The 23,220-nt window shown below is 35.8% G+C and overlaps 1 protein-coding gene across 4 annotated transcripts; it reads right to left on the reverse strand.

Annotated features, from left to right (window-relative positions):
- Positions 1–395: 395 nt before the first annotated feature.
- Positions 396–18,138, reverse strand: kcnj14 (potassium inwardly rectifying channel subfamily J member 14). 4 transcript variants are annotated; one of them, XM_052577561.1, is made up of 6 exons: positions 17,894–18,138; positions 10,788–10,855; positions 10,337–10,643; positions 8,012–10,254; positions 5,415–5,732; positions 396–4,443 (listed from the first exon to the last, which is right to left on the reverse strand). In XM_052577561.1, the coding sequence occupies exons 4-6, from the start codon at positions 9,059–9,061 to the stop codon at positions 4,183–4,185; spliced, it is 1,629 nt and encodes a 542-aa protein (XP_052433521.1). In that variant the 5' UTR covers positions 9,062–10,254; positions 10,337–10,643; positions 10,788–10,855; positions 17,894–18,138; the 3' UTR covers positions 396–4,182. The 4 variants fall into 4 exon arrangements, with proteins under 4 accessions (XP_052433521.1, XP_052433523.1, XP_052433524.1 ...); XM_052577563.1 differs by having other exon boundaries at positions 10,788–10,858; XM_052577564.1 differs by lacking the exon at positions 17,894–18,138 and adding an exon at positions 13,834–14,044.
- Positions 18,139–23,220: the final 5,082 nt, after the last annotated feature.

Below are 23,220 nucleotides of genomic sequence, written 5' to 3' on the forward strand. Positions count from 1 at the left end.
AATGTATAAAACAAAAATGAGGTCAAAATGCAAGTGATGGGTCCAGTTAGATGTCAAACTAGGGTAACCGGACTGACAGACAAGCACACACACACACACACACACACACACACAGACACACACAACAGTACTCACACAGGCCTATTAAAGTCATTTTGTGGTCATGAAGACTAATGATAAACAAGTAAGCTTACATGCAGAGAAACAGAACAATTTCAATAGATGACCATAGAAAATAAGTGGATACATTTTCTATTCAAATAGTGGGCTAGATATCTACGATTGTCCTAAGATAACAACTGTACACAGCCCTAAATTTGATCTGTGATAGGGTTCAGTCGAGTGTATGTATATTTTAGTCCACAACTAAAACTACAAGAGTACAGAGACACAACTTGAGAGACAGAGACAATTTATTGTTGCTCATTATTATACTATGAATATTGATTTGTATGACTTAATTTAGCCAAAGATCCATAAAAAATATCTTATATTTAAGCATAGGCAATGTACATTACTGTTCAGAAGTTTGGGGCAAGTAATTAATACGGTAGTTTGTTCAGCAAGGATGCATTAAATTGACAGTTAACAGTAAAGACATTTACAGTGTTACAAAATATTTATATTTAAATTAAATATTGTTCTTTTGATCTTTATTATCATTCAAAGAAACCTGAGGGGAAATATATAATATAAAAATATTGAGAAGCATTTTCCATTGTGATAATAATAAGAGAAGCTACACCAAATCAGCATATTAAAATGCTTTCTTGAAACAAAATTGCTTGCTATATGAGAACAATAAATAGCATTTTTAAAAACAGTTATCTTATAATGTAATAATATATTGCTGTTTTTACTGTATTTTTTATCAAATAATTGCAGCCTTGCTGACTATAAGAGACTGTGTTCAATAACACTGCATTCAAAAACGTTCTACAATTCTTAACCTTTGCATATTAGTTTAATACATATTTTGTGTAATATTATTATTCATGCAGCTACCAATAGCCAAGTTTTCTTCCACATTTTGTGCCGTTTATTGTTAAAATGCATTTTTTTATTTAAAAAAGCACTAAAATGCTGTCTCCTGCCTGTTTCCTTCCAGTTGGCCTTTTACTGATGAAGAAACAGTTGCATAAGCAAAATAAATAAATACAAAATAATGATAATAATTTGTCATTTGCAAAGAGACATTGATTCAATGTTTGCTTTTTTCCCTTCATTTAAATGATCATTAAATCTATTTTAGCAAAAAATACTTGGACGAAAACTTGGCAAGTGTCTCAGCTCTATGTAACACATTTGACCATATTCATATATAGACTCAAATAGATTTTTCTCAAAAGATAAGCATGGAAAATGTCTACAGGTTCCATCTGTGCCTGTAACATCAGCATAATACAACCTACATTTCTCCATTACTCCCTAAAACCTCAAAACAAGCAGGCTTCACTTTCAAAGGCACACCGCCGGCAAACGAATTACAAAAACACACAAGAAGAAACCTGTCCAGCAACATGCTTTAGGTCAGAATGTTTGTGTGGTTGTTTAAGAATGAATGGAAGCCAGAAAAAATAATAATAATGCCCCAGTCATTACATAACAATACTACAAACTGTAATAAGCCATTTACTAAATTTACCAGTTACTACTACACAGTTATGAAACACTGAAAGAAAGAAAAAATTAAAGTCAACAATCCAAAATATAAATATACCCATACATACTATCAGCTAATTCTTTTTTGGTCTGTGCAATTGTGACAAATATGTTACATTATTACAAATTACTCTGAAAGTGCTTCACATAATCTTCTATGTGTATTATGATACAAAAATGCATTAACTTGAATAAATAGAAAAAAAATATACAGTACATAAGAGAAACAACTTGAAAATGCTGCAGATTTTCAGTAGTTTCCTATTTTGCAGTGACTCTAGCAGGCATTCCCACATTCAGTAAGACACAAAAGCTCTCGCAACAAGTAATTTGATTTTTGAGAGAGGACTTTTTTTCTTGTTTTTTTTCTTACTAGTGTATGATATTGTCATAAGAAGTTATTTCCAATAGGTATTTCCTTCCAATTGTTTAATTGTGAAATCACTCATACTGGTTGCGGCCCCTAGAGGCCACTGTTGTGTCTGTCAGGTACACATGCTGGAGCCACCGCAGCTCATGTCGATTCTAGAAGATCGCCAGGTTCAATCAGCACACTGGGTCGGTGTTGCAACTCTCCTCATGTCAAAATGACCTTCTCCTTCTCCATCAATTCCTCTATATTCCCCCACTCCACAGTCTTTGATCTCATTTCAGTGTGACCGACCTGAATCTCCTGTGTTACTGCTACCTTCCTCTGCACTCTGACTTAAACATTACCTTTGTCCTTTCTGAAACCCATCTGAAAGCTCTTTCCCTACAAAGCTCCTACTTTTCAGGGGGAATTCATTAAAGATGAATGAAGTGTCAATGAGTTCATTTAAGTACTGCACTGCTGAACCAGTTAAGATTGCAACAGAAACAGGCCGAACAGAATGACGAAATGTCCAATATGGCGTCTCTAGTATATAAAGATCCACATCCCCCCAAATTTTTTTAACTTCTGGATCTGTCGTCCTTTAAGGGATAGTTTACCCAAAAATTTAAATTCTGTCATTAATTACTCATGTGTAATTAATTACTCATTATGTGGTTCAAAACCTGTTAAGCCGCATTCACACCAAAATCAAGAACTATAAAGATAACCACAGTATAAAGATAAAGATAGTAGCATTCACACTAGCGAACGATATCGTCTGTTTATTCTCAGCGCACACTCGCTCGTCTGCTGCTTTAAATTCTCGAGCTCTTTAAAGCAGGATGGATTCTGATTGGCTGTCAATGTTTTTATTGTTCATCAGCTTGAAAAAATCGTTTTGAAAGTGATTCCACCGATATCGTTTCTCTGTGCATTCATCGTTATTGCTGCGGTGTGGACTCTGCTATTCTTTTTAGAACGATTTTTAGAACTATATCTTTTATCGTTATCTTTAGTTATCGTTATTATTGGGCATTGAGACCTTCATTCATCTTCGGAACATAAATTAAGATATTTTTGTTGAAATCTGAAAGCTTTCTGACCCTGCTTAGACAGCAATGCAACTGACATGTTCAAGTGTTGTCATAAGTACCGACTTCAGTATTAGTCGGAATTGAAATTTTAAAAACGTACATTTCCCGCTAACATTTGAGTGCTTTTGAGCAAATTCTGAAACTGCTGTTTTGGCCAATGTGTTCACGCGCTCCACAGACATAACTGTGATTGGCTACAATGATCATCTCTTCATGCTTTTCACCGAGCACTCACACAGAGGAACATGAGAGCATTTAAAAGCAGGCATCTGACAGCTTTTAAACACTCATGTGTTGACATTTTTGAAACATAGGACATTGAAAAAATAGTTAATGTAGCCTTAATTTTATGAAGTTACGAGAAGAATTTTTTGTGCACAAAGAAAACAAAAATAATGACGTTATTCAACAATGAACAAGGCAGTTGCATCAGATTTGCTCTCTTGCAAACTATTCTCACACTTTCTAACTTTCTACATTTTAAATACATCTCACTACATTTTTTTATCATTCATGTATCATTCAATATATTGATAATTTTAAAATGTTATTTAATTTGTATGACTTCAGTGTTTCCCTACTCAATTTGACAGGACCTATGTATGACTAAAATAGCTGTTTCCAAGATGGCCACCTGAATTGACTTGCTTTGAAAGATACTTTGATAGCGTCTGATAAAACAGGATTACAGGGGTTAGTGAAGAAGACACATGCAGAAATACTGCACTAGTTCAATGTATTAGTGAATTCACCCCACTGTCTTTCTATCTTGCTCTTTCGTTCTCTTCTCCAAGGCTGTGAGAGGCCCCTTTCCCTCTTCTATTCTCCATCTTTTGTGCATTCTGTCTTCTCTCAGCCCATCCTATGCATGACCTATTGTCATTAATCAGTCCTACATTGTCCCTTTACGGCCCTCTTTGCCATAGTCCCCTGTCCAAGTCTTACTCTCCAGCCCTCTTTCTCCCGAACTCCTCCCTCCATCCTGACCCTTTCTCTTTCTTTCTCTATCTATCTCCCTTTCTTTCTTTGACCGCTGCTTTCCCTTGTGCCCTTTCATCCCAGCCGCATGGCTCAGTGTATGTGTGGGTGCTCACTGCAGGAGTCTTGTAGAGATGGGTGTGTGGGCCGAACGAGAGAGGGGGAACAACAGGGGGATGGAGAGAACTGGTCAGGGCAGGGAGGGACAGAGGGGGAGAGCTGCAGAGCCACCTCGTTCTCGTAACAGAAGGAGGAACGGGAGCCCAAGATGTACTTGTTCTCGGCTAACTCTTTAGCGCTGCAGGTGGGCGTGTCCGGAACCTCGTAAGTCCTGTTGAAGTATGAGTAGTCCACCTAGAGGTGGGGAGGACACATGACAAGCACAAGGCATAACTAGATTTGCATTTCTAAAAGAGTCAGGAAAGGAATATTGTTATTTTAGTTACAGGACAAGTTTTGGGGATTAGTTCTACATAAAAAAAAAAAATTAAGCAGGAGAATTAGCACTATACGCAACACCATCTTTGCAGCATGAAGTTGGCTTTAGATGGTTTCAAGAGTTCTTATTTATTTAGAATTGACTGATATTCAGAAGGGAATTATTAAAGCCTTTTTAAATTTAAATTAATTTCCAATTAATTAAAACTGAGGTTAAAGCAGATGGCAGGAACAGAATAATATTTTATTTCTCATGAGATCGGGTTGATCATATTTTATTTCATATTCATAATTTTTTTTCTCTGAATTGCATTTCTACATAAAATTCTTCGTCCAGTCATTAGAAATAATAAATTTTGTGTAAAACTGCCAATTAATTCCAAATTATTAATTTTGAATTTGGCCTGACCCTATTTCTTATCAACACAAACACTGATATGGGGTTTCTTATTGTGGTTGCTTAGTAAGTAAAGTCGCTATATCAAGAATTGTATTTATTCTTTATTTAACTTTTTTACAGATTGCTTATTTTTCTATAAATCTGGCAACACTGTAAAGAAACCAGTCCAATCACAACTGAGTATGTGAACAAAGTCAGAATATCACAATGTGATTGCTGTTGGTTAGAACTTAAATGGCAATAATTATATTAGTCAACAGATTTGTTGTTGGATGGATTGTGGTAAGTTAAATAGAGCTGAATTACATAAATCCAAATTCTATTTTAAAAATCTTACCAGAATGTTTGAGAAATTTCGATATAATGTAGCCTTACAAACACAGTAATGAGTCCAATATGGTCTTCTACACTTTACATCTACAACCACTACATTTCCTTACACATCCGTCACTTTCCACCCTCCATTTTTATTCTCTCTGTCTCTCACCTGGTAGCAGTTCTTCCTTTCATAGAGCACAGGTTCAAAGCGGTGACCCCAGAGGATCTCAGAGGCCAGGTATGAAGACCGGCATTGGGTTGTCATTGCAGTGGCCTCCACCATGCCCTCCAGAATCACCACCACTTCCATATCTTTGTCTTCCTCTAGTGTATGTTTGTCCACCTCAAAGAAAGGGCTCTCCTCATTAATTTCATGCACAATTGTCACAGGTGACACCAAAAAGATGCGATCTGTTCCTGTGTCAAAGCCGACATTGAGGTCTGCATTGTCCAGTGGCAGGAACTCACCCTCAGGGGTCACCCGTGGCTGCAGGAAAGGTCAAAAGCGCTGTTAAGTTTTACATACTGTACAGTAGATCAACGTTTTAGTCATTTTTATTGTTTGACATAAATGTCCTTTTGCATATTTAGATTAGTTAGTAATTTAATAACCAATATGTATTAATTACAGTCCATTTTATACAGACTGACATGGCACAATTTTTGTGAATGAAAACATTTTAGCTGACGATAATTTATAAAATGGGGAAAACATGTGTCTGTAACATACCAAACTTGAACTAAATTTTCCACAATTTTAAACAAGTTATAAATATGTTTTTACACATATCACATATTTCAAAGTTCACAACATTTCTGCCAGTAATTTCGACCTCCAAATCGCTGTTATGTGTCGTAATCACACAGTATATGATAAAAAAAATGTAAAAGCTGTCTTCCATGGACAAATCCAGTCTGTGTTTTGTAGTGACATCAGGATGTGTTAGAAACATTAGAACTGCATGTGGATATGAATAGAATAAAAGACTAATATAAACATGATCCTCAGTGACATTCACAAACACAATGACACATTTGAATACATTTATGACAATAAGATTTAATTCACTCTTAAAAAAAAGCATAATGACACAAATAATTTAACCAGGCCATTGAATTAAGTCTCTCTCTCTCTCACACACACACACACACACACACACACAATGGTTTGCTCTGGTAAAATTAATCCCCTCTGCAAATCTTATAAACCTCTGGTATGAGCTTGAACAAAACAAGCCGTTATTACCCACACCAACTGTCCAGATGTCAATCTTTCTCATTCTTTTTTCTCTTTCATTTACTCATCTCACCATGTATTCTACCTTCATGCAAGGTTTTTCTTTCTCTTATACACTAGACTACCCTTCAAAAGTTTGGTAAGATTTAATGGCATAAATTATTGAAAGATGTATTTTATGCTCACCACGGATCCATTTTTTTAATCAAAATACAGTAGAAATGGTAATATTGTGAAATATTATTAAATATTATTACATATAACAAAATGTAATTTATTCCTGTGATGGAAAAGCTGTGTTTTCAGCATCATTACTATAGTCCTAAGTGTCACATGATCCTTCAGAAATCATTCTAATATGATGATTTGTTCCTAAATGAACATTTCTTATTATTATCAATGTTAAACGCAGTTCTACATTTTTATGAAAAGAAAGTTTAAAAGAACAATATTTATTTGAAATATAAATGTTTCTAAGATGTCTTAACTGCAACATTTGATCAATGTAATGCAACCTCGCTGAATTAAAAGCATTCCCTAAAAAAATAAAAATCTTACAGTCCTCAAACCTTTGAATGGTAGTGTACCTTCAAAAGTACCACAGTTATGCCATGACAGCACTATTTACAATACAACGGTACAGTATTACCATCACTGTACCAAGGTACAGTCATATTTCCAAGCATCTCTGTCCCTGTTTATTTTCCCTCTGTTTCACACTTTCCAATTATTCTGACCTCAAAGCAAAATCAACCTCCACTTTAAAATTTACTTCAAAACTGGTGTTGAATTTAGCTCTTGTTTTGGGGACAGTTTCCAACCAGAACTAACCTTGCATTGTCAAATTATCTTTTGTTTCTTTTCAAAGAGTTTTAATTCAGAATTTAATGCTCATAGGTATTTTGGCATAAGTCACTTTTGGCGCTTTTTCACTGCATGGTACGGCTCAGTACAGTTCACTTTTCAGGGGTTTTCTACTGAGTACAGTACCTGGTACTTTTTTAGTACCACGTCGGTTGAGTTTCCAAGTGAACCGTACCATTACCAAAACATGACGTGTAAACTCTGCTGATCACATATTGGCCGCAGAGAATTGTCATTACTTGCGTCACTGAACTTGCGACACAAACGCATAAAGAACCGCTAGATTTAAATCAGTACAGCCAGTGAAGGATCGAACGCAACTGTTTTGAACGAGCACACCTTTTTTTAAACAACCAAAAAACTTAGTTGTCTGTTGTTGAAGGGCAGATGTTCCTATCATTGATAGCAGAGGAGTGGATCCATTGAGAGCTTGATGGAGTGATGCAGAATGAAAAAGCTTTTTTAGGAATTGTGGGAGTAGAGGCGGCACAACTATAACGACGTGAATAATCCTGCCCACTGATTCTTAATTGCAGTGGAAGTGCAAACCATGCAGGGCTGAGTCGTACCACGCAGTGGTAGCCATTTATGTAATGTGTGAATTGCATTTTTATTCTGTTTAATTGAACAGACAGGACAAGACACAAACAAAGCATCTCACTGACCTTCAGTATCTGTGCTCGTACATGGGCCTCCACCAGGTGGCTCTTGCGCAAGTTTCCCACTCGCCACATCATGCAGAGTTTCCCGTCCCTCATGGCCACCACGGCCACATCCGAGAACACCAGTGTCTCATTGCGCTTCTTGGGCTTGGCGATCTTAGCCATTACCGCCCCAATGATGAAAGCGTCGATGATGCAGCCCACAATGCACTGCAACACGACAGCCAGCACCGCCAGGGGGCAGGCCTCGGTAACGCTCCGGAAGCCATATCCTATAGACGTCTGCGTCTCCAGAGAGAAGAGGAACGCCGCCATGAAACTGTTCACCTGCTGAAAGCAGCGTTCCTCTGTCTCTGCCACCATCTCTGCTCGACCGGATTCCCCTACGGGTTCCAGAGGAGCCAGCGAGGAGGAAACAGATAAAGGAGTTGATGAGGAAGATGATGCCAGGAGCACCAGATCCCCATGAGCGGCGGCGATGAGCCAGAACGTGAAACCAAAGAGAAGCCAGGAGAGCAAGAAGGAGAGGGTGAACACCACGAGCATCCAGCGCCAGCGGATGTCCACGCAGGTGGTGAAGAGGTCGTTGAGGTAGCGCTGGCCCCTTTCGCTCATGTTGACGAAGGTGACGTTGCAGCGCCCGTCCTTGCCTACAAAGCGCCGTCGGGGCCGGCGGGACTGGCTGCGGCGTTCGTGGGGTGGCAAGGCCGAGAGGGCAGACGAGGACTTTCTCTTGCTCCTCTCCCACCTCCCTTCTGCCCCAGACTCCCCCCTGAGCGCCGGGCCACGCCCTCCTCCTCCTCCCCTCCTCCCTCCCCCTTCTTCATCATTATCGTCATCCTCTGCATCATCATCATCCTCATCCCTCTCTCCGCTCCTTCCTCCATTGCTATGGTGATGGTTGAGCACTTTGCCATTACAGTTGGGTGACGGAAGTGTGCCCGACTGGGAGGAAGTGACATCGTCACACTGTGCAAGCCTCATGACTTCCTCCTCATCCAGTGGGGTGTCCACAACCGCACTGAAGCGCCTCTTTACCCGAGCAGCCCCCATTATTGGTGACAGCAAGGTGATTGCTAAATGTTCAGGAAAATTGAAGCCTTGCCAGCTAAATCCAGGGTCAATATACAGAGGCAATGATATATATCCAAACTATGAATTGTAGACTGTATTCTACAGTGAGGCTTATGGCTTGAAGGAGACCGTATAATCATTCAGATCCCGGCAGCCAATCGTTGCCCAGAGTCGGAACACAATCGCATTAGAGATCATCTCTGACATCATCAAAGAGTCTCCACTTGAGTGGTCCGTCCACTGTCTGCTAGTAATAAACCGATATTCCTGGACTATTGTACTGAACGCAAAGTTCCAAAGTTGTTAGATGCAGTGAATGAAGAAAAATAAAAAATCCAGTTTCAATGCAGTTTCTCAGCTTTGGCAGTAGTTTTGCTAAGGTTAGGAGGTGGGCAGAGACTAGACAGAGGAAAACCGTGCTGCTGTAGGTCTATGCTTAACATATAGCAGTTTCATAAGAAAGTGAGCAACTAAAAGGCACAAACAAACAAACAAGGCGATGCTCAGGCAGAGCAGAAGGATGAAGGAAAACTGAACTTACATAACATGAAGGAAAGGCATAAACAAGCCTCACATATAGAGGGAAACTGAAAAGAACATGCACTAAACTGTCTAAAACATATGTGTGTAATAAATAACAACGTGCATATACAGACCAATCTTTCCCTTTGGGACCTCTTCAGCTTTCCTTATTTAAATGGTGAGACGTTTAAAGACACAAGAGAGACATGCAATTAATATGAAAACTAGTCAACATTTCTTAATACTTCACAAATGGGACCTCTTTGCCTTCAATATTGTGCAAATATAACTCTGGAACAGAACAAGTCCATTTCTCAATCATATTAGACATCAGAACAATTTAAACAGTCAAACAGTGACATTCTGTTACAGTCATGTTTCCATCTCCAATCTCCAAACACCAAGAGCCCAGTTCTCCAAAAGAAAGCGTAATTTTGCTCTAGAAAAACTCTTGATTGAAGTTCTATAACTGAATTACTATAGTGCACATATAACAATAGTAAGAGGTTTAGAGTGAATTGAATTATGACTTGTTGGTTCACTTTGATCTCTCCAAAAGCTTAAAAAAGCTAGGCGATGCTTTGAGATCTTCTTCAGAGTCCAAGTCCAGTTTGGTCATCAACAAAACACATGCAACTGGTGAAATGTTCCTAAAAATGAACATTAAGTCAGATCAATTATTAATGTCGTAGGATTAAAAATTAAATCATAGGAGAACTGAAGTGGTGTTACCTTTTCATACACCTTTTAGGAACCTGTAGTTCGAGGCTTAATGAATGTGAAAGAGAATTTTTAAAAACTTCCACTTGAGTCCACTTGAAACAAGAACTTATTCAAGGACGAAATTAGAAAACATAACACTCAAAAGAAAAAGAAAATTTCTAAAGTGAGAGGTGACAAAGTTTCATCTTCAAATATTTGTGCTAGAATATATCCACAGCAAATACAACTCAAGAATAGTTTGTCAGGGCCCCATCACGTTCCTTATTATTTGAATCTGCGGTTTTTGCATTGATGACATCACAGTCTCTGTTAACTCCTAGAGAGAAAGCATAATTATGAATGTTAAAATTAAATTTAAGGACTAGATAAAATGCTGATTAAGTCTGATTATTTATCTCCAAGAAAATGTTGTAATTCCATTTCAAAATTTGAACAAACTTTTATATATAAATATAATTACCAGTGCTGGCAGTAAATGAAGTGCATAGATCATCCCGTGTCTTCTTTGCCCTTTCGGTCAGCAGAAATCTGCTGAAAAAGAACAAATATTATGTAAAAGATAAGTGTTTCCTAAAAAGTCACCGGCCCCTCAAATTGAAAATTAATTGATTGATTCATTAATTTAAAAAAATTATGATGAAAAGTAATTATGTAGTAGTAAACCATAGATGAGTAATTCTACATTTCAGTAATACAAATTATAAATGTAGTATTTGTTTACTTTTATCAAACATATAAAAAATAATATTTAAATTTGTTTAATAAATAGACTTTCAATGTAAACGGCATAGACTTTAACCACAATAAAATATTTTGCTCATAGTGCCATGTGTGTGGTTCACTAAAGGATTTGGAGAGTGTGTGAGTCACATCTTATCTCACCACCAGTCTTTGACCTCTGACTCTAACCTCTACACACTGTAACCTAGGGCTGTGTGTATGAGAGACATCTCATTAGAGCACCAAACCTATTGATTAACACATGCACCAATGCTGTTGAAAATATACCATTGACACAGAGCTACTCGGTATTCATTTTCTCTAATAAGTTCAGCTGCAGCACTTAACTATGCATATTGTAATAAGTTATCTCTCTAATGAAGACTTATATGAATAATGAAATGTTGCTCCTTTTAAAAAAGCTCACGTGCAACAGATATTATTTTAATAACACTTGTACTATATGATTTGTGCTCAAATAATGAAAATAAGAGACAATTGAGTGCAACAATCCTGTTTCTAAAATAACCTTAGCATATAATACACTTTAACACTATAATAAAACACAACCTTTAAATACTTTATAACGTTTAATTATTGTGTGTGGACTGGAGGTCTTTTTGACCTCATACTGAATTATTATGCAAACAAAATACTGAAATGATGTAAAAATCAAATTAAAGCATTGAAATATAAAAAGTAGAAGTAAAATGAACAAACCAACAAACAAAAAAGCCTGTAAAAAATAAGGCATATTTTACAATTTCCACTTTTTCTAAGCATTTTTTTAAATTAATTGTGAATTTATTTTTTACAAAAGGTCAGACGTTCTTGTGTCCACTGAAGCACAAGATGCTTGAGAACTAAAGCAAATTAAAGCAAAAAAAAAAAAAAAAAAAAAAAATATATATATATATATATATATATATATATATATATATACACACAAGACCGTAAATTCAATATTATCCTGATAATATAATTTGTAAAGAAAAAAAAATCTACTCAATTTCCACATAGTGGTCTCAGATTAATAATAATAAAAAAAACAGTCAGACTCTCTCACTTTCTCTCTCCTTATCTCTCTGTGCCTCATGTTGGAGGTGTCTGGTGAAATCTCCCATGCTGTTAATGAGAGCTGAGTGCTCCTCAAACACCCCTGATCCTCTACAGCATGTGCAGTGTTCAGAAGTGTGAGATATGAGAGCAAGGTCAGCGTGATACGGGACATTCTAGAATAATTGCTGGCAAAGCACCAATGCAGCAGTGCCAGACTTATGTCGGGAGCAATTAACAGGAAACTATTGAAATCTATGTAAATCAGCTCAAAGGTTACACCACAATCAACTTTAGACTACATAACAAGCTTAATAGCTGTACCTGCCCCATCTGACTCCAGAATATTTTAATAACAGAAGTTGACATTTTTTTCAAGGATAAGCTATTTCAATAAATGTCCCAGTGCTCTATGAATCTCATTGTTTTCAACAGCACAGGTGTATTTTCTCTCATCTCTCTGACACTCAGATTGCATTTGTCACTCTATCCATCCTGAATTCTCTCTCTGTGTCTTTCTATCGCTCTCCCAGATTACATGTCCATGTTCAAGTGTTATGAAGGGAGATTAAGTCCCTGTGAAAATCATTTCAATAATATTCTGCACAGTGAATGACCTTTTGAACTTTTCTCTCTAACATACTCTCTATTTCACCTTTTCACAAATCTGATGGGGATAATCTTCCGGAGAAACTCTAGATTTACGCTGTTATTACATCACATGGCTGAGGTCATGGTGATTTATCAAGTACTGTATGTGAAAGTCATTTTACTTTAGCAAGGACTGACAATGCTGACTGACTCATATTCTATTTACTTTATGCTTTTACAGGCACTTTGCATATGATAAACATTTGTTTGTAAATGGGCAAATAGTATGTTTGTCTTTTATTTATAATATTGACAACTTTATGTAACCAAGAAGCAGCATAATTATACATGGCAGCATACTTCCACCAAAAGGGGTTTTGTTCTAAACCACCATTGGAATATTATGTTTCTGGTTTTGATTTGATACTTCTTAACAGTTTTGGTGCCTGAATGTTTCCATAAGTTATTCTTACAAAAACATTTGGAAAAACAGAATGCAATTTTGATTGTCTTCTGCAATTAATTGCCAAATTAGATAATCGGAGATTTCAACTGAATAACAAACACAGTATAACAAATAAGAAATACATTTAATATAATTATTGTATAAATAAATAAAGTGTTTACTTTTCACTGACATTGAAAACATAAAAAAACAATTGTTTATCTAAAAATAATTTTATTATAGTTAGTTATTAATGTTAATTTCGAAATTTACTAATGCATTATGTTTGTATGTTCATTCTATTTAATGTACTTGAGCTGACATTAACAACTAACTGTGTATTTTTTGTATTTTTACTGACTAATACTAACAAAGATTTAAAGTACAGTAACCAGTATACAGTAACCAGTATATTGCTCATTAGTAATATTAGTTAAAGCATTGATGGGACCTAAATGTAAAGTGTTACCCATATGATTAAACATTTATAGCTGCACCTGCAACAAACACAAGATTCATACTGAGAGCCATAACAATGTTAAACAGGAAAAATTTAATTTGCAGAAAATCAACGCCTAAAACTACACTGACCAGAGACGTAATGGAAAGAACTAATTGTTTTCAAATGATAATGCTGATTTACTGTAACAACATCAGTAGTATTGGTAGATGGTGGAAATGCATGCTATGTCACCTGCAGCAGAACACATGCAGTAATCCAACAGCCCACATTCAGCACAACCAATCCATAGTGTCATCGATTCCTCTATGCCACGAAATGAGGCCACAAAATGTCCATGGATTCACATGGCAGGGCTGTGTCTCTCTCAGTGTCCCTCTCTGGCTCACTCTCGATATCTCTAACTCACTTTCATTCCCTGATTTTCTGTCTGCTTCCATCTCTCTCGGTCTAGATATGCCAGAAGTGTGCGATGAGATTATATGATCCAGTCAGCCTGCAGAAGCCTGGCTGGAAACTAACTCACGTTAATCTGAGTGGAGTAATGAGAAAGTATTAACTACAGATAACATCACCACTCACTGCATTTCTACACAATAGGCTTCAGTGCAATCTCGTAATCATTAGAACCTAACGTATGCCAAGAAGAGCCAAACTAAATCTGTTACATGCATGAAAGAGTAATGACCGTTTTTTTAAATATTGAGTTCGGTACAAGTTAAGATCATTCAAGAGCATTTGTGTTATGGTAATTAATTACCACAAAAATCATTTCAACTCACCCTTTACAATAACAGACATGATAGAGGCCACTTCATAAGTGTTCAAATTCAGACCGTTATTGTCACACAATGTAAACAATTTGCAATTTAACATGATTTTATTCTGTTAAACAAACGTGAAGTTTTACAACTTTGACGCAATAACAACACAAAAACGACTGTAATTTAAACTGTTTTACAGCTCAAATAATACACAAGTTTTAACAGAATAATTAATGTTAATGCTTTTATAAATGTATAAATTCTCCATTCCTTATTAACCTTTTCTGTATAAATGTATATCCAATTTTACAACTTTGTCATATGACAATACAAACATGACTGTAATTTAAGCAGCTCTAATAATACACAAATTTTAACAAAATAATTATGGAATTATTAGCTTTACATTTTTGCAAAAAAAAAAAAAAAAACACTGGTAAACTTTATTAAAGCCTTTATTTATAATACATTATAGAATGGTTTTAATGCATAAATTATGCTTCATAATGCACATTATAGTGCACTGTACAATCTCATGAATATTTGTAATCACAGCTAATACATTATGTCACTTATTAATTCATTGTTACACTATGCGTTTTAAATTCAGTTAAAATTATGACAAAATATAATGTATTATAATGCACATTATAAATAATTATAATCCATTATACCCTTTAAAAACCCATTATAATGCATTAAACATAAAGGCTTTAAGTAAAGTGTTACTAAAACACTTTTGTGCTACAATTTTCTTTCTAAAGATATATCTAATTTTACAACTTGTCAAGCCTTAAATATATATTTTTAGAGCTCATATACAGATTTCGGTTTTTAAAACCTCCAAAAACTGGCCACATCTACTTTTTTAATCTTAATCTACATTTCTTTTAGTTTTGTTGTTGTTGTTGTTTTTCTTTATTCTATCAATTGAGCTAAACTTGAAGTAGACCCTGAATATCCCTTAATGAATACATTTTCGAATACATAATCATTCTTTATGCCTGTCTCTCTCCATAGTGTAACATAGCACATGCCTAATTCTCCTAAAGTCTCTCCTGCACATAATACGGTGCTCCTGCTCGTTCACTTCTCTGTCTCCCTGGTTTCCACACTGTGGTCTGGTGCTGCTGAGACAGCACCACTTCAACCCCAAGAGCTTCTAAAGTGTTGTGTTACCTTAGATATACGTGGGAGTGCTGAATTTGTATGGACGAGCCAGCGCTGACAGAACTTACCCTATTTCTTAGTCTTTGCAAACCTTATTTCTATAGGACACTACATTGACTTTATGGGTTATGAATTAAATGAGGAACTGCTTCATGGTGTCTTATCATAGAACCAATAGTGTGCATGAGAATCTTTATCACATATTCATTGTGATAAGAGCAAGCTAGTGCATGTTTAGTTGGTGAGGAAATTAAAATGTACTTTCGAACAACAGCTCAAGAACACAGGTTGACATGGAAAGAAACTATATTGGAATTACTTACAATGAACTATCTTGGCTGAAGTCCCGTTTCAACCAAAAACGATAACTATAAAGATTGCTAAAACAAAATTTCAATTAGTGCACACACCAATGTATTATAATTTGTCACTAAAATAGATCTATAGTCTCCTATGTCTCCAGATCTATAAAGTTATGTCACTTTAAATGCTCTGAATTCTGATTGGCTGTCACTCTTTTCATCATAACATCAGCTCAGTGTGATTCCAACGATCCTCTGTGTCGTTATCACTATAGCTGTGCGTGTGACCTCCCTATTCTCATTGAAAACATAACTGACATCCAATCAGAAATGGACAAATTTGAAAGTTGCAGGCGATGTAATTTGGTTGAATTGATGATTCAATGACTCATGGCTCATCATGATAAAGACAGTCACTTATTTCCACCTACTGTCTAAATAAAGTTTCCCGAAAAATGTTTCAATGAAAAAAATCCCCACTAAAAGACTGACAGATTGTGTAGACGGAGTACAATTCCACTACTGAAGCCTGTAGATTTCTGATTAATGCTGATTATATTCCACAAATCTTACATGCGAGTATATTTTAAAAAAATATCTCTTCTCTGATGTTCATCATCTCAACCATCTCAGACTCAATTTGTCTCTGTACCTCCTACAGCTCTGCCTCTCGCATTCTCGGAGATTAATTGTTGGACTGAAATAATGCATCAATCTTTTCATCTCATTGTTATTTTTTACTTTGCAGCGTTTCTTCTGCTCATCCTCTGCACCCACGAAAAGAAATAAAAAAATGTTGTTTGTCTGACACATATCAAAGGCTAATTCTCATGTGACATAACTATACATCGCATAATAATAATGGCTAGATTAAATGGTAGAAAGCATAACACTCTCTCATGCTATCGCTTTCAGATTCTCTCGATCACGTGGAGGAGAGGAGGATGGGAGATAAAGAACTAATCCTTTAGTCTCAAATAGTTCAGGGTTCATTTTCACATCACCACATAAACTCAAGCACAATTTCTCCTTACAAAAGTGATCATGACATTGCTATAAAATCATTTCTACAGGAATCAACCTTTTTACTCTCTCTGTGAGTCAAATAAAGAAAGCACTGATTCTTAGAACTAATGACCTTGAGGTTAATCTCTCAACTACAAACTAATAATACTGTAAACAGCACCAGATGAAGAAGAGAGAAATGAAACAAAAATCCTCTTTGCAGTGGCACTAAAGGAGGACAGTTATTTCGATCCAAAAAAAGGTGGAAAAAGCCAAATTTAGTGTGCAATTGTCTTTCTGTGTAGTTTAATAAAAAAATTATAAATGCTATGCAAAAAAATGTACTTTAAAATTACAGACTACAGTATCAACTACAAATCTAGACCTCTTCATGTAGAATACTATAAACATAGCTACTATTAAATCTACAGTATAAGCCTTGAGGAACCGTTTTTATAACTTTTAATAATTATATTAACAAACATTATATATAAATGTTATGAAACCTTTCACAGATTTCGTATTTTTATATTTCATATTATATTCATATATATCTGATTACATTCTGATCTCTATTATCTATTAATTTACATACATCGAGTACATTCATAAAAACGTATGCAACTGAATGTGAGACATTTTCGACAATATTTTTAATTACTTAACGATTAATGAAGGTTATTAAGGCCTATAAAGCTAGCAGTTTTGCTGAAAAAGGCTGCTGTGAATGAGGCCTGACTGAAATGCCTTTCACCTTGAGACTTGTTGACTAGTTTTATTACTCATATTTTTTTGTTGTAAAAAACCTCAAAAGCATACTAAAAACAATTGACCTAAATGTTGAGCAAATCCACTATCAAAAATGTTTTTTTGTTTCGTGTTTTCTAAACCATTACCAGACATGCTATATGGCTTAATTTGGTAGGCATAGTAATGAACTACGTCATTCACAACTATAGTCTATGTACAATCGGTTTTCTTTAAAAAATATATATAAACAGCACTGACAGTGGAAGTCAAATCTGAAGTTAGAAGAACAAAAACGACACTCACCGGCTCGTGCACAACTTGTCATCACATTATAGTCCAAATGAGCGTTATTTCTTTTCAGTTTCTATTTAATTTATGTAAAACTTTTCCTGTTCAGAAGATAAAGCGTCTCCTGATTGAGGATGCGTCGCATTTAAGAAGATTTGCGGCGCGTGGAAGTGTTGCGTGGGCGCTCTCCGCGCGCTCTGCTCCTCGCGCGCTCACCAGCACGCACAAAAAACTTCAGTGGAAGCTGCATCCTCTCCTCACCCTCTCTGCATCTTTTCAGTCTAATAACTCTTCCTTTTTACTAAGTCCTTGTCTCATGCCACAGAATTTACAGTAACGGTAATCTGAATGGTTTGGTGAAGTAATGTTGCACTGTTACGTCACAACATCAGCAGTGTGTTTGGATCGCAGTAACACAGTAAGTACAATAGGCTTATATCTAAACTCTAAAGTGGATATGACAGACACATACAGCAGTATAAAATGTGTATGTTAAAAAATGCCTACTTTAAATAGCTCGCATGAGTCCAAAAAATAAAAAAGACAGAGATTGATCAATGGAAAATGCTCTCCAGGCACGGAAACAGAGAGCAAAGAGAGGCTGATAGAGAGCGACAGGCTGACGTGACTGCAGAGAAGTGATTGGTTATCCACTGTTAAGTAATGTTTTATTTGTGACATTATTAAATATTTTGTTAACCTATATTATAAATATAGGGTCATAAATATGAAGCGATTGGATTATATTTTACAAATGACCAAATATGTGGAGGTTTTGGATTAGCTGATATAAATAAATTTAAGTAATTCAACTGATGATTCAAATGACACCAACAGTCAACCTCATTTATTTTCACGTGAGCTGAGGTTGCGCATATGAACCGCTAGAGGGCGGGATGTTTCTATTTTTCTCTATTTTCGGAGAGAATACTGTTTTCATCCAAAGGGGTTGTGCACTTGCTGAACCAGTATACATTTTTACTGCTAACACGGTTCACTGTGAAAAAGTGGCTTGTTATATAAGTTCAACAAAAAAAAAGAAGAGGAAGAAGAAAAAAGACACTCACCTGGACATGGTTATACTGTGACTGACTTAGATGGAGGAAAGAATGTGCCTCAAAATGTAAAAGAATGTGTGGTTTTACAATAAAATGGATCTGTTTTAAGTTTAACAAGATGACGGTGGCTTTAACAGCCATGTACATTCACAGTTTTAACGTCCTATTTACAATATATCCATGTACTATTATTTTTTTGTACAGCCTAATAAACTTTAGGACATTTGGACTTGTTTTCAAGAAATGCCGATTCCCTCCGGTACCACTCTCTGTTTTTAGTCTGTTTTTCCACACTTCGTCATTATAATTTGTTCTGCCTGACTGGATCAGATGCTTTCAATAAAAAATAAAAATTGCAGTAAATTAATGAAATAAAAATATAATTATTTAATACCACTGTATAAAGTGATATAGGCTATATTTCTGAAGGGACATGGAATTAAGTGTCCTTCTACTCACATAATGTCTGAACTCTGGCTTTTCTGTCTGTAATTAAGTAAATCATGTAAAACAAGGACACGCACAAACTGCTTTTGGCTATTATGTCATGAAATGAAATGGCCAGATTCATTATATGATTGGAAAATTGCCCAATTAATACAAATTGTATTTCAGTATGCAAAATAGCCCACTTAAGTGATGCATCTCAACACATGTCAGTTCTCAGAAAGCATGACTGGTTAATTTCAATGGAAACTGGGATTATATAATCTAACTTTCATGAATGCAGATGTAATCCTGTGCTAGCTTTCAGCACATGTTCAGTGTGGTCCTGGAATAAGATAAACATCCAGCTGAACAGAAGCCAATCTCCACTGGAGTCTGATCCACTCGCTGTACCTTGGGTTGCCAGATCTATAAAACGCTGAACTGAAAGTCAGATTCACTGAGTTTGCTTTTTGTTCTAGCAGTGGAAAAAGACCCAAAACAACACAATTTTGAGATAAATTTGAGTTAACTAGCCTTTATCTAATTTCTTCACGTAACCATCAAAAAATGTAGTAGTAGTAGTAGTAGTAGAAGCCTTTTACTTTTGGCATGCTCTGTTTTGAGAAATAGAATAAGAGCAAACTACTACTGAAATTCTGCCAGTGAACATATTTAGAAAATGTGTGAACATCATTTCTCTGAAGACAATGTTCTGTATGACCGGGGTAAAAAATAGACAACTTTGCAAAAATTTAAAGGAGGGATTTTTTTTTTTTTTTTTGACATCGGCTGGCCTAGTAAAACCCTGGATTCTCTCTCAAAAAATAATTCAGTCTCATAAAACAAATGCACACTTCTTAGTTTAAGTGAAATTAAAGATTACATTCTGGATGGAGATTTTTAGTGAGCCTTTTCTGCAGGTTACTTTGAAATGCCAGTAGATTTTGATAACAAGTGACTTCATCATTCAGTCATCAAATCTAGTCATTGAATCATTCAGTCAAACGATTAGTTTAAATGCACTGATTCTTTCAGGGATGAAACAAGAGGTGTGTCACAAAAATATTTTGCCATTTAAGTAGTGAGTGTCCCCACACAGAAAATTCCCAAAAAAGTGGACACTTGTGCACTCAACTGTCACAGCTTTCCTTAAATATTGGAGGGGGAGGAGGTATTATAATACGATGGTTGAGTAGGGGGAATTCAGGTCAACTGGGACATCTTTCGCCATTCAGATGACTGGATAAAAATAGTCCAGTTATCTTGAATTAACTCTATATCGGCCCTGTCCCAAATGGCACACTCGGGACTTGTGGACTTCCACACTTTGGTGATGTCATGTAGTGCAGACCTAGGGCCCTTGGCACAAGTCCACAAGGACGCATTGAGAAGTATTTTTGGGACAGACTCGATCGTCATGCCGGAAATAACCGTCTGGTCTGGTCTGGTCTGGTTGCTTTTGCTTATGCCACCTGGGACAATATATATATGATTATTTAAATAATGAATACAGTTGTAATAATACATAATGTTCCATTTAAACTACAATTTTAACACATAATAAACATGTGCATGAGTTTCAGGTGAATTAACAAGTATAAATATAAATACTTGGTTTACATATGACTCAGTAAAGCCGGACATTGGTTCTGTTTATTTAATGAATCATAATGCGATCGTATTATTCAATGCGCTGTTATTATGTTTGCGATATCAACCACTGGTCGATGGCCATAATGTTTGAGTTAACAACTGGTAAAATGTACACCTAGGTTATAAAAACCGTAATGATACCTACACTTAAATATTTTCTTCTCAGCCATGTCATCAATTGCTCTTGAGCGAAATCTCCTCCCATCCGTTGTCTGATTGGCATTTCGCAAGGCTTCCTGGGAAGTTAAAGTGTGCGGAGCCTGCATCTATGCGGGCTTCATGGAAGACCTCTTCAAGGGTACAAAGGGGGCGCTGCAGAGCACACTTTAGAGCATTAAAATGCTGAATGGGGCGGCCTACGGACTCGTAGACTCGGCGAGCACGTACAATTTAAGTCCATGAGACCGAAAGTCCATATGAAGTTCGCCGTTTGGGACAGGGCCATCAGGGGTTACAACTCTAATCTAATCTCGAGGTCCAGCCTTGATCAAACCCACCTGCTTGTGACTTTCTAGTAATCTTGAAGGCCTCGATTAGCTTGTTTAGTTGTGTTTAATTAGGGTTGGACCTAGCCAGAAAGTTTTTAGACCTAGCTAGAAAGTTGACCTCTGAAAGAAAGAAACCCTTTCCTACAAAGTGCGTAGTTAGTGCATAGTGTATAGTAAATCAGCTAAGTACCTCTATTTTTGAGTGAGATGTTAAATCATTCGAGTAAACCAATTTGTTTGACATGCGTTAGACATTCCTCCAACACAGTCTGTTTAATGGTCGGCTTGCACATAAATTAGATGCACTGAAAAATCATTAGACCTTCTTTTGCTGTATCTATGCTGTGTCCAAGATCACATACTCTCTGAGTAGTTAGCTTACTTCTTTTAAGGAATTACTTCATAACTATTTATCTCTGTTTTATATATACAGTAATATGAATGTGTGTGGTATGAATGTATTCTGGACTTTTGACATTCAGCTTGTTGTCATTGTCATGTGATCTTTCTCAAATATCTTTAATCTCAAATCCTCTTATTTGTCCTCTTTGTGTACACTTCAAAAAATTTTTTGGCAAAGCAGGTCATCCAGGTAATTTGTCCATACTGTTTAATAAATATTGTAAATTTAGATATAGCTACTTTTCTTTTTGCATACTTAAAAAAAATTTTTTTTTTTTAACTTAAAATATAGGATGGAAGTATTTACATATCTGTGCAGTCATTGATTTATTCAGTATTTTCAAAAGCAGGAACAAAGTAACTTTCTTTATGACAGTCATTTGCGTCCATTTATTGTTTTACCCAGATATGAAATACAGAAAATGCTGTTTCTTCTTTAATGGTTCAAAGACCAGTAGACCAATAGAACAAGCAGACACAAACTTATTTTCATTATTCAAAATTCATAAATCATGAAAAAATCTTCAAAAGTCAGTTTTTTATATAAATGCAAAATATATTTTTCAGCTTTTTAGCATCTCTATATTTATATATTTGCACCATATATTAAATCCTTGTAGTGCTCTAACACAATGTGCTCTATGTTCTTTCAGCAGCCATGCATGGTCCTCTCCAATATCACACAATTTGGACAAAATTATACCCCAATATATAGAATTTCTTGACGAAAGCTCTGGATTCTGCAATGTTTATTAGGCTTTGTCTCCATTGTTCACGGCTCTAGTTCTCAAGGAGAAGCATTACTTTCTAATTTTGCTAAAGAAAACTGGTTAAAATTGACATTTTTCTATATTAATTTGAGCATTGTTCACATGTTTATTAAAGTTTCAAAAAGACCAAAACAAACATCTGAAAATAAGACAATATTTTACTTTTCTTATGGCAGCATTTTGTTTACGGTTATAATTTCAATTCCGTTTCTCAGCATTGCATTTTTTTTTTAAATGTATGGTTAAAAAGTGAAAAATTTATGGATGCAAAACTACATGGATCAAATTAGGTTACAGATTACAAGTTCCCCTATTCAGAATCTAACTAGTAATTTGTGATTTTTTGCTTGTGAATAACAGCTCGTGTGATATTATGTCTGCCTGCTGTGCTCACTGATCAAGTTTTTGGTCAAAATTATGAACTGATAAAAACAGATGTGTATGTGCGTAAACATGCATGGTACTTGAGGCATAGATACAGCAAAAGAACGTCTAAAGATTTTCGATGCATCTAATTTACATGCAAGTCGAGCATTAATCAG

This window comes from Carassius gibelio, chromosome B16 (assembly GCF_023724105.1).
Source record: "Carassius gibelio isolate Cgi1373 ecotype wild population from Czech Republic chromosome B16, carGib1.2-hapl.c, whole genome shotgun sequence".
NCBI classification, from domain to species: Eukaryota; Metazoa; Chordata; class Actinopteri; order Cypriniformes; family Cyprinidae; genus Carassius; species Carassius gibelio.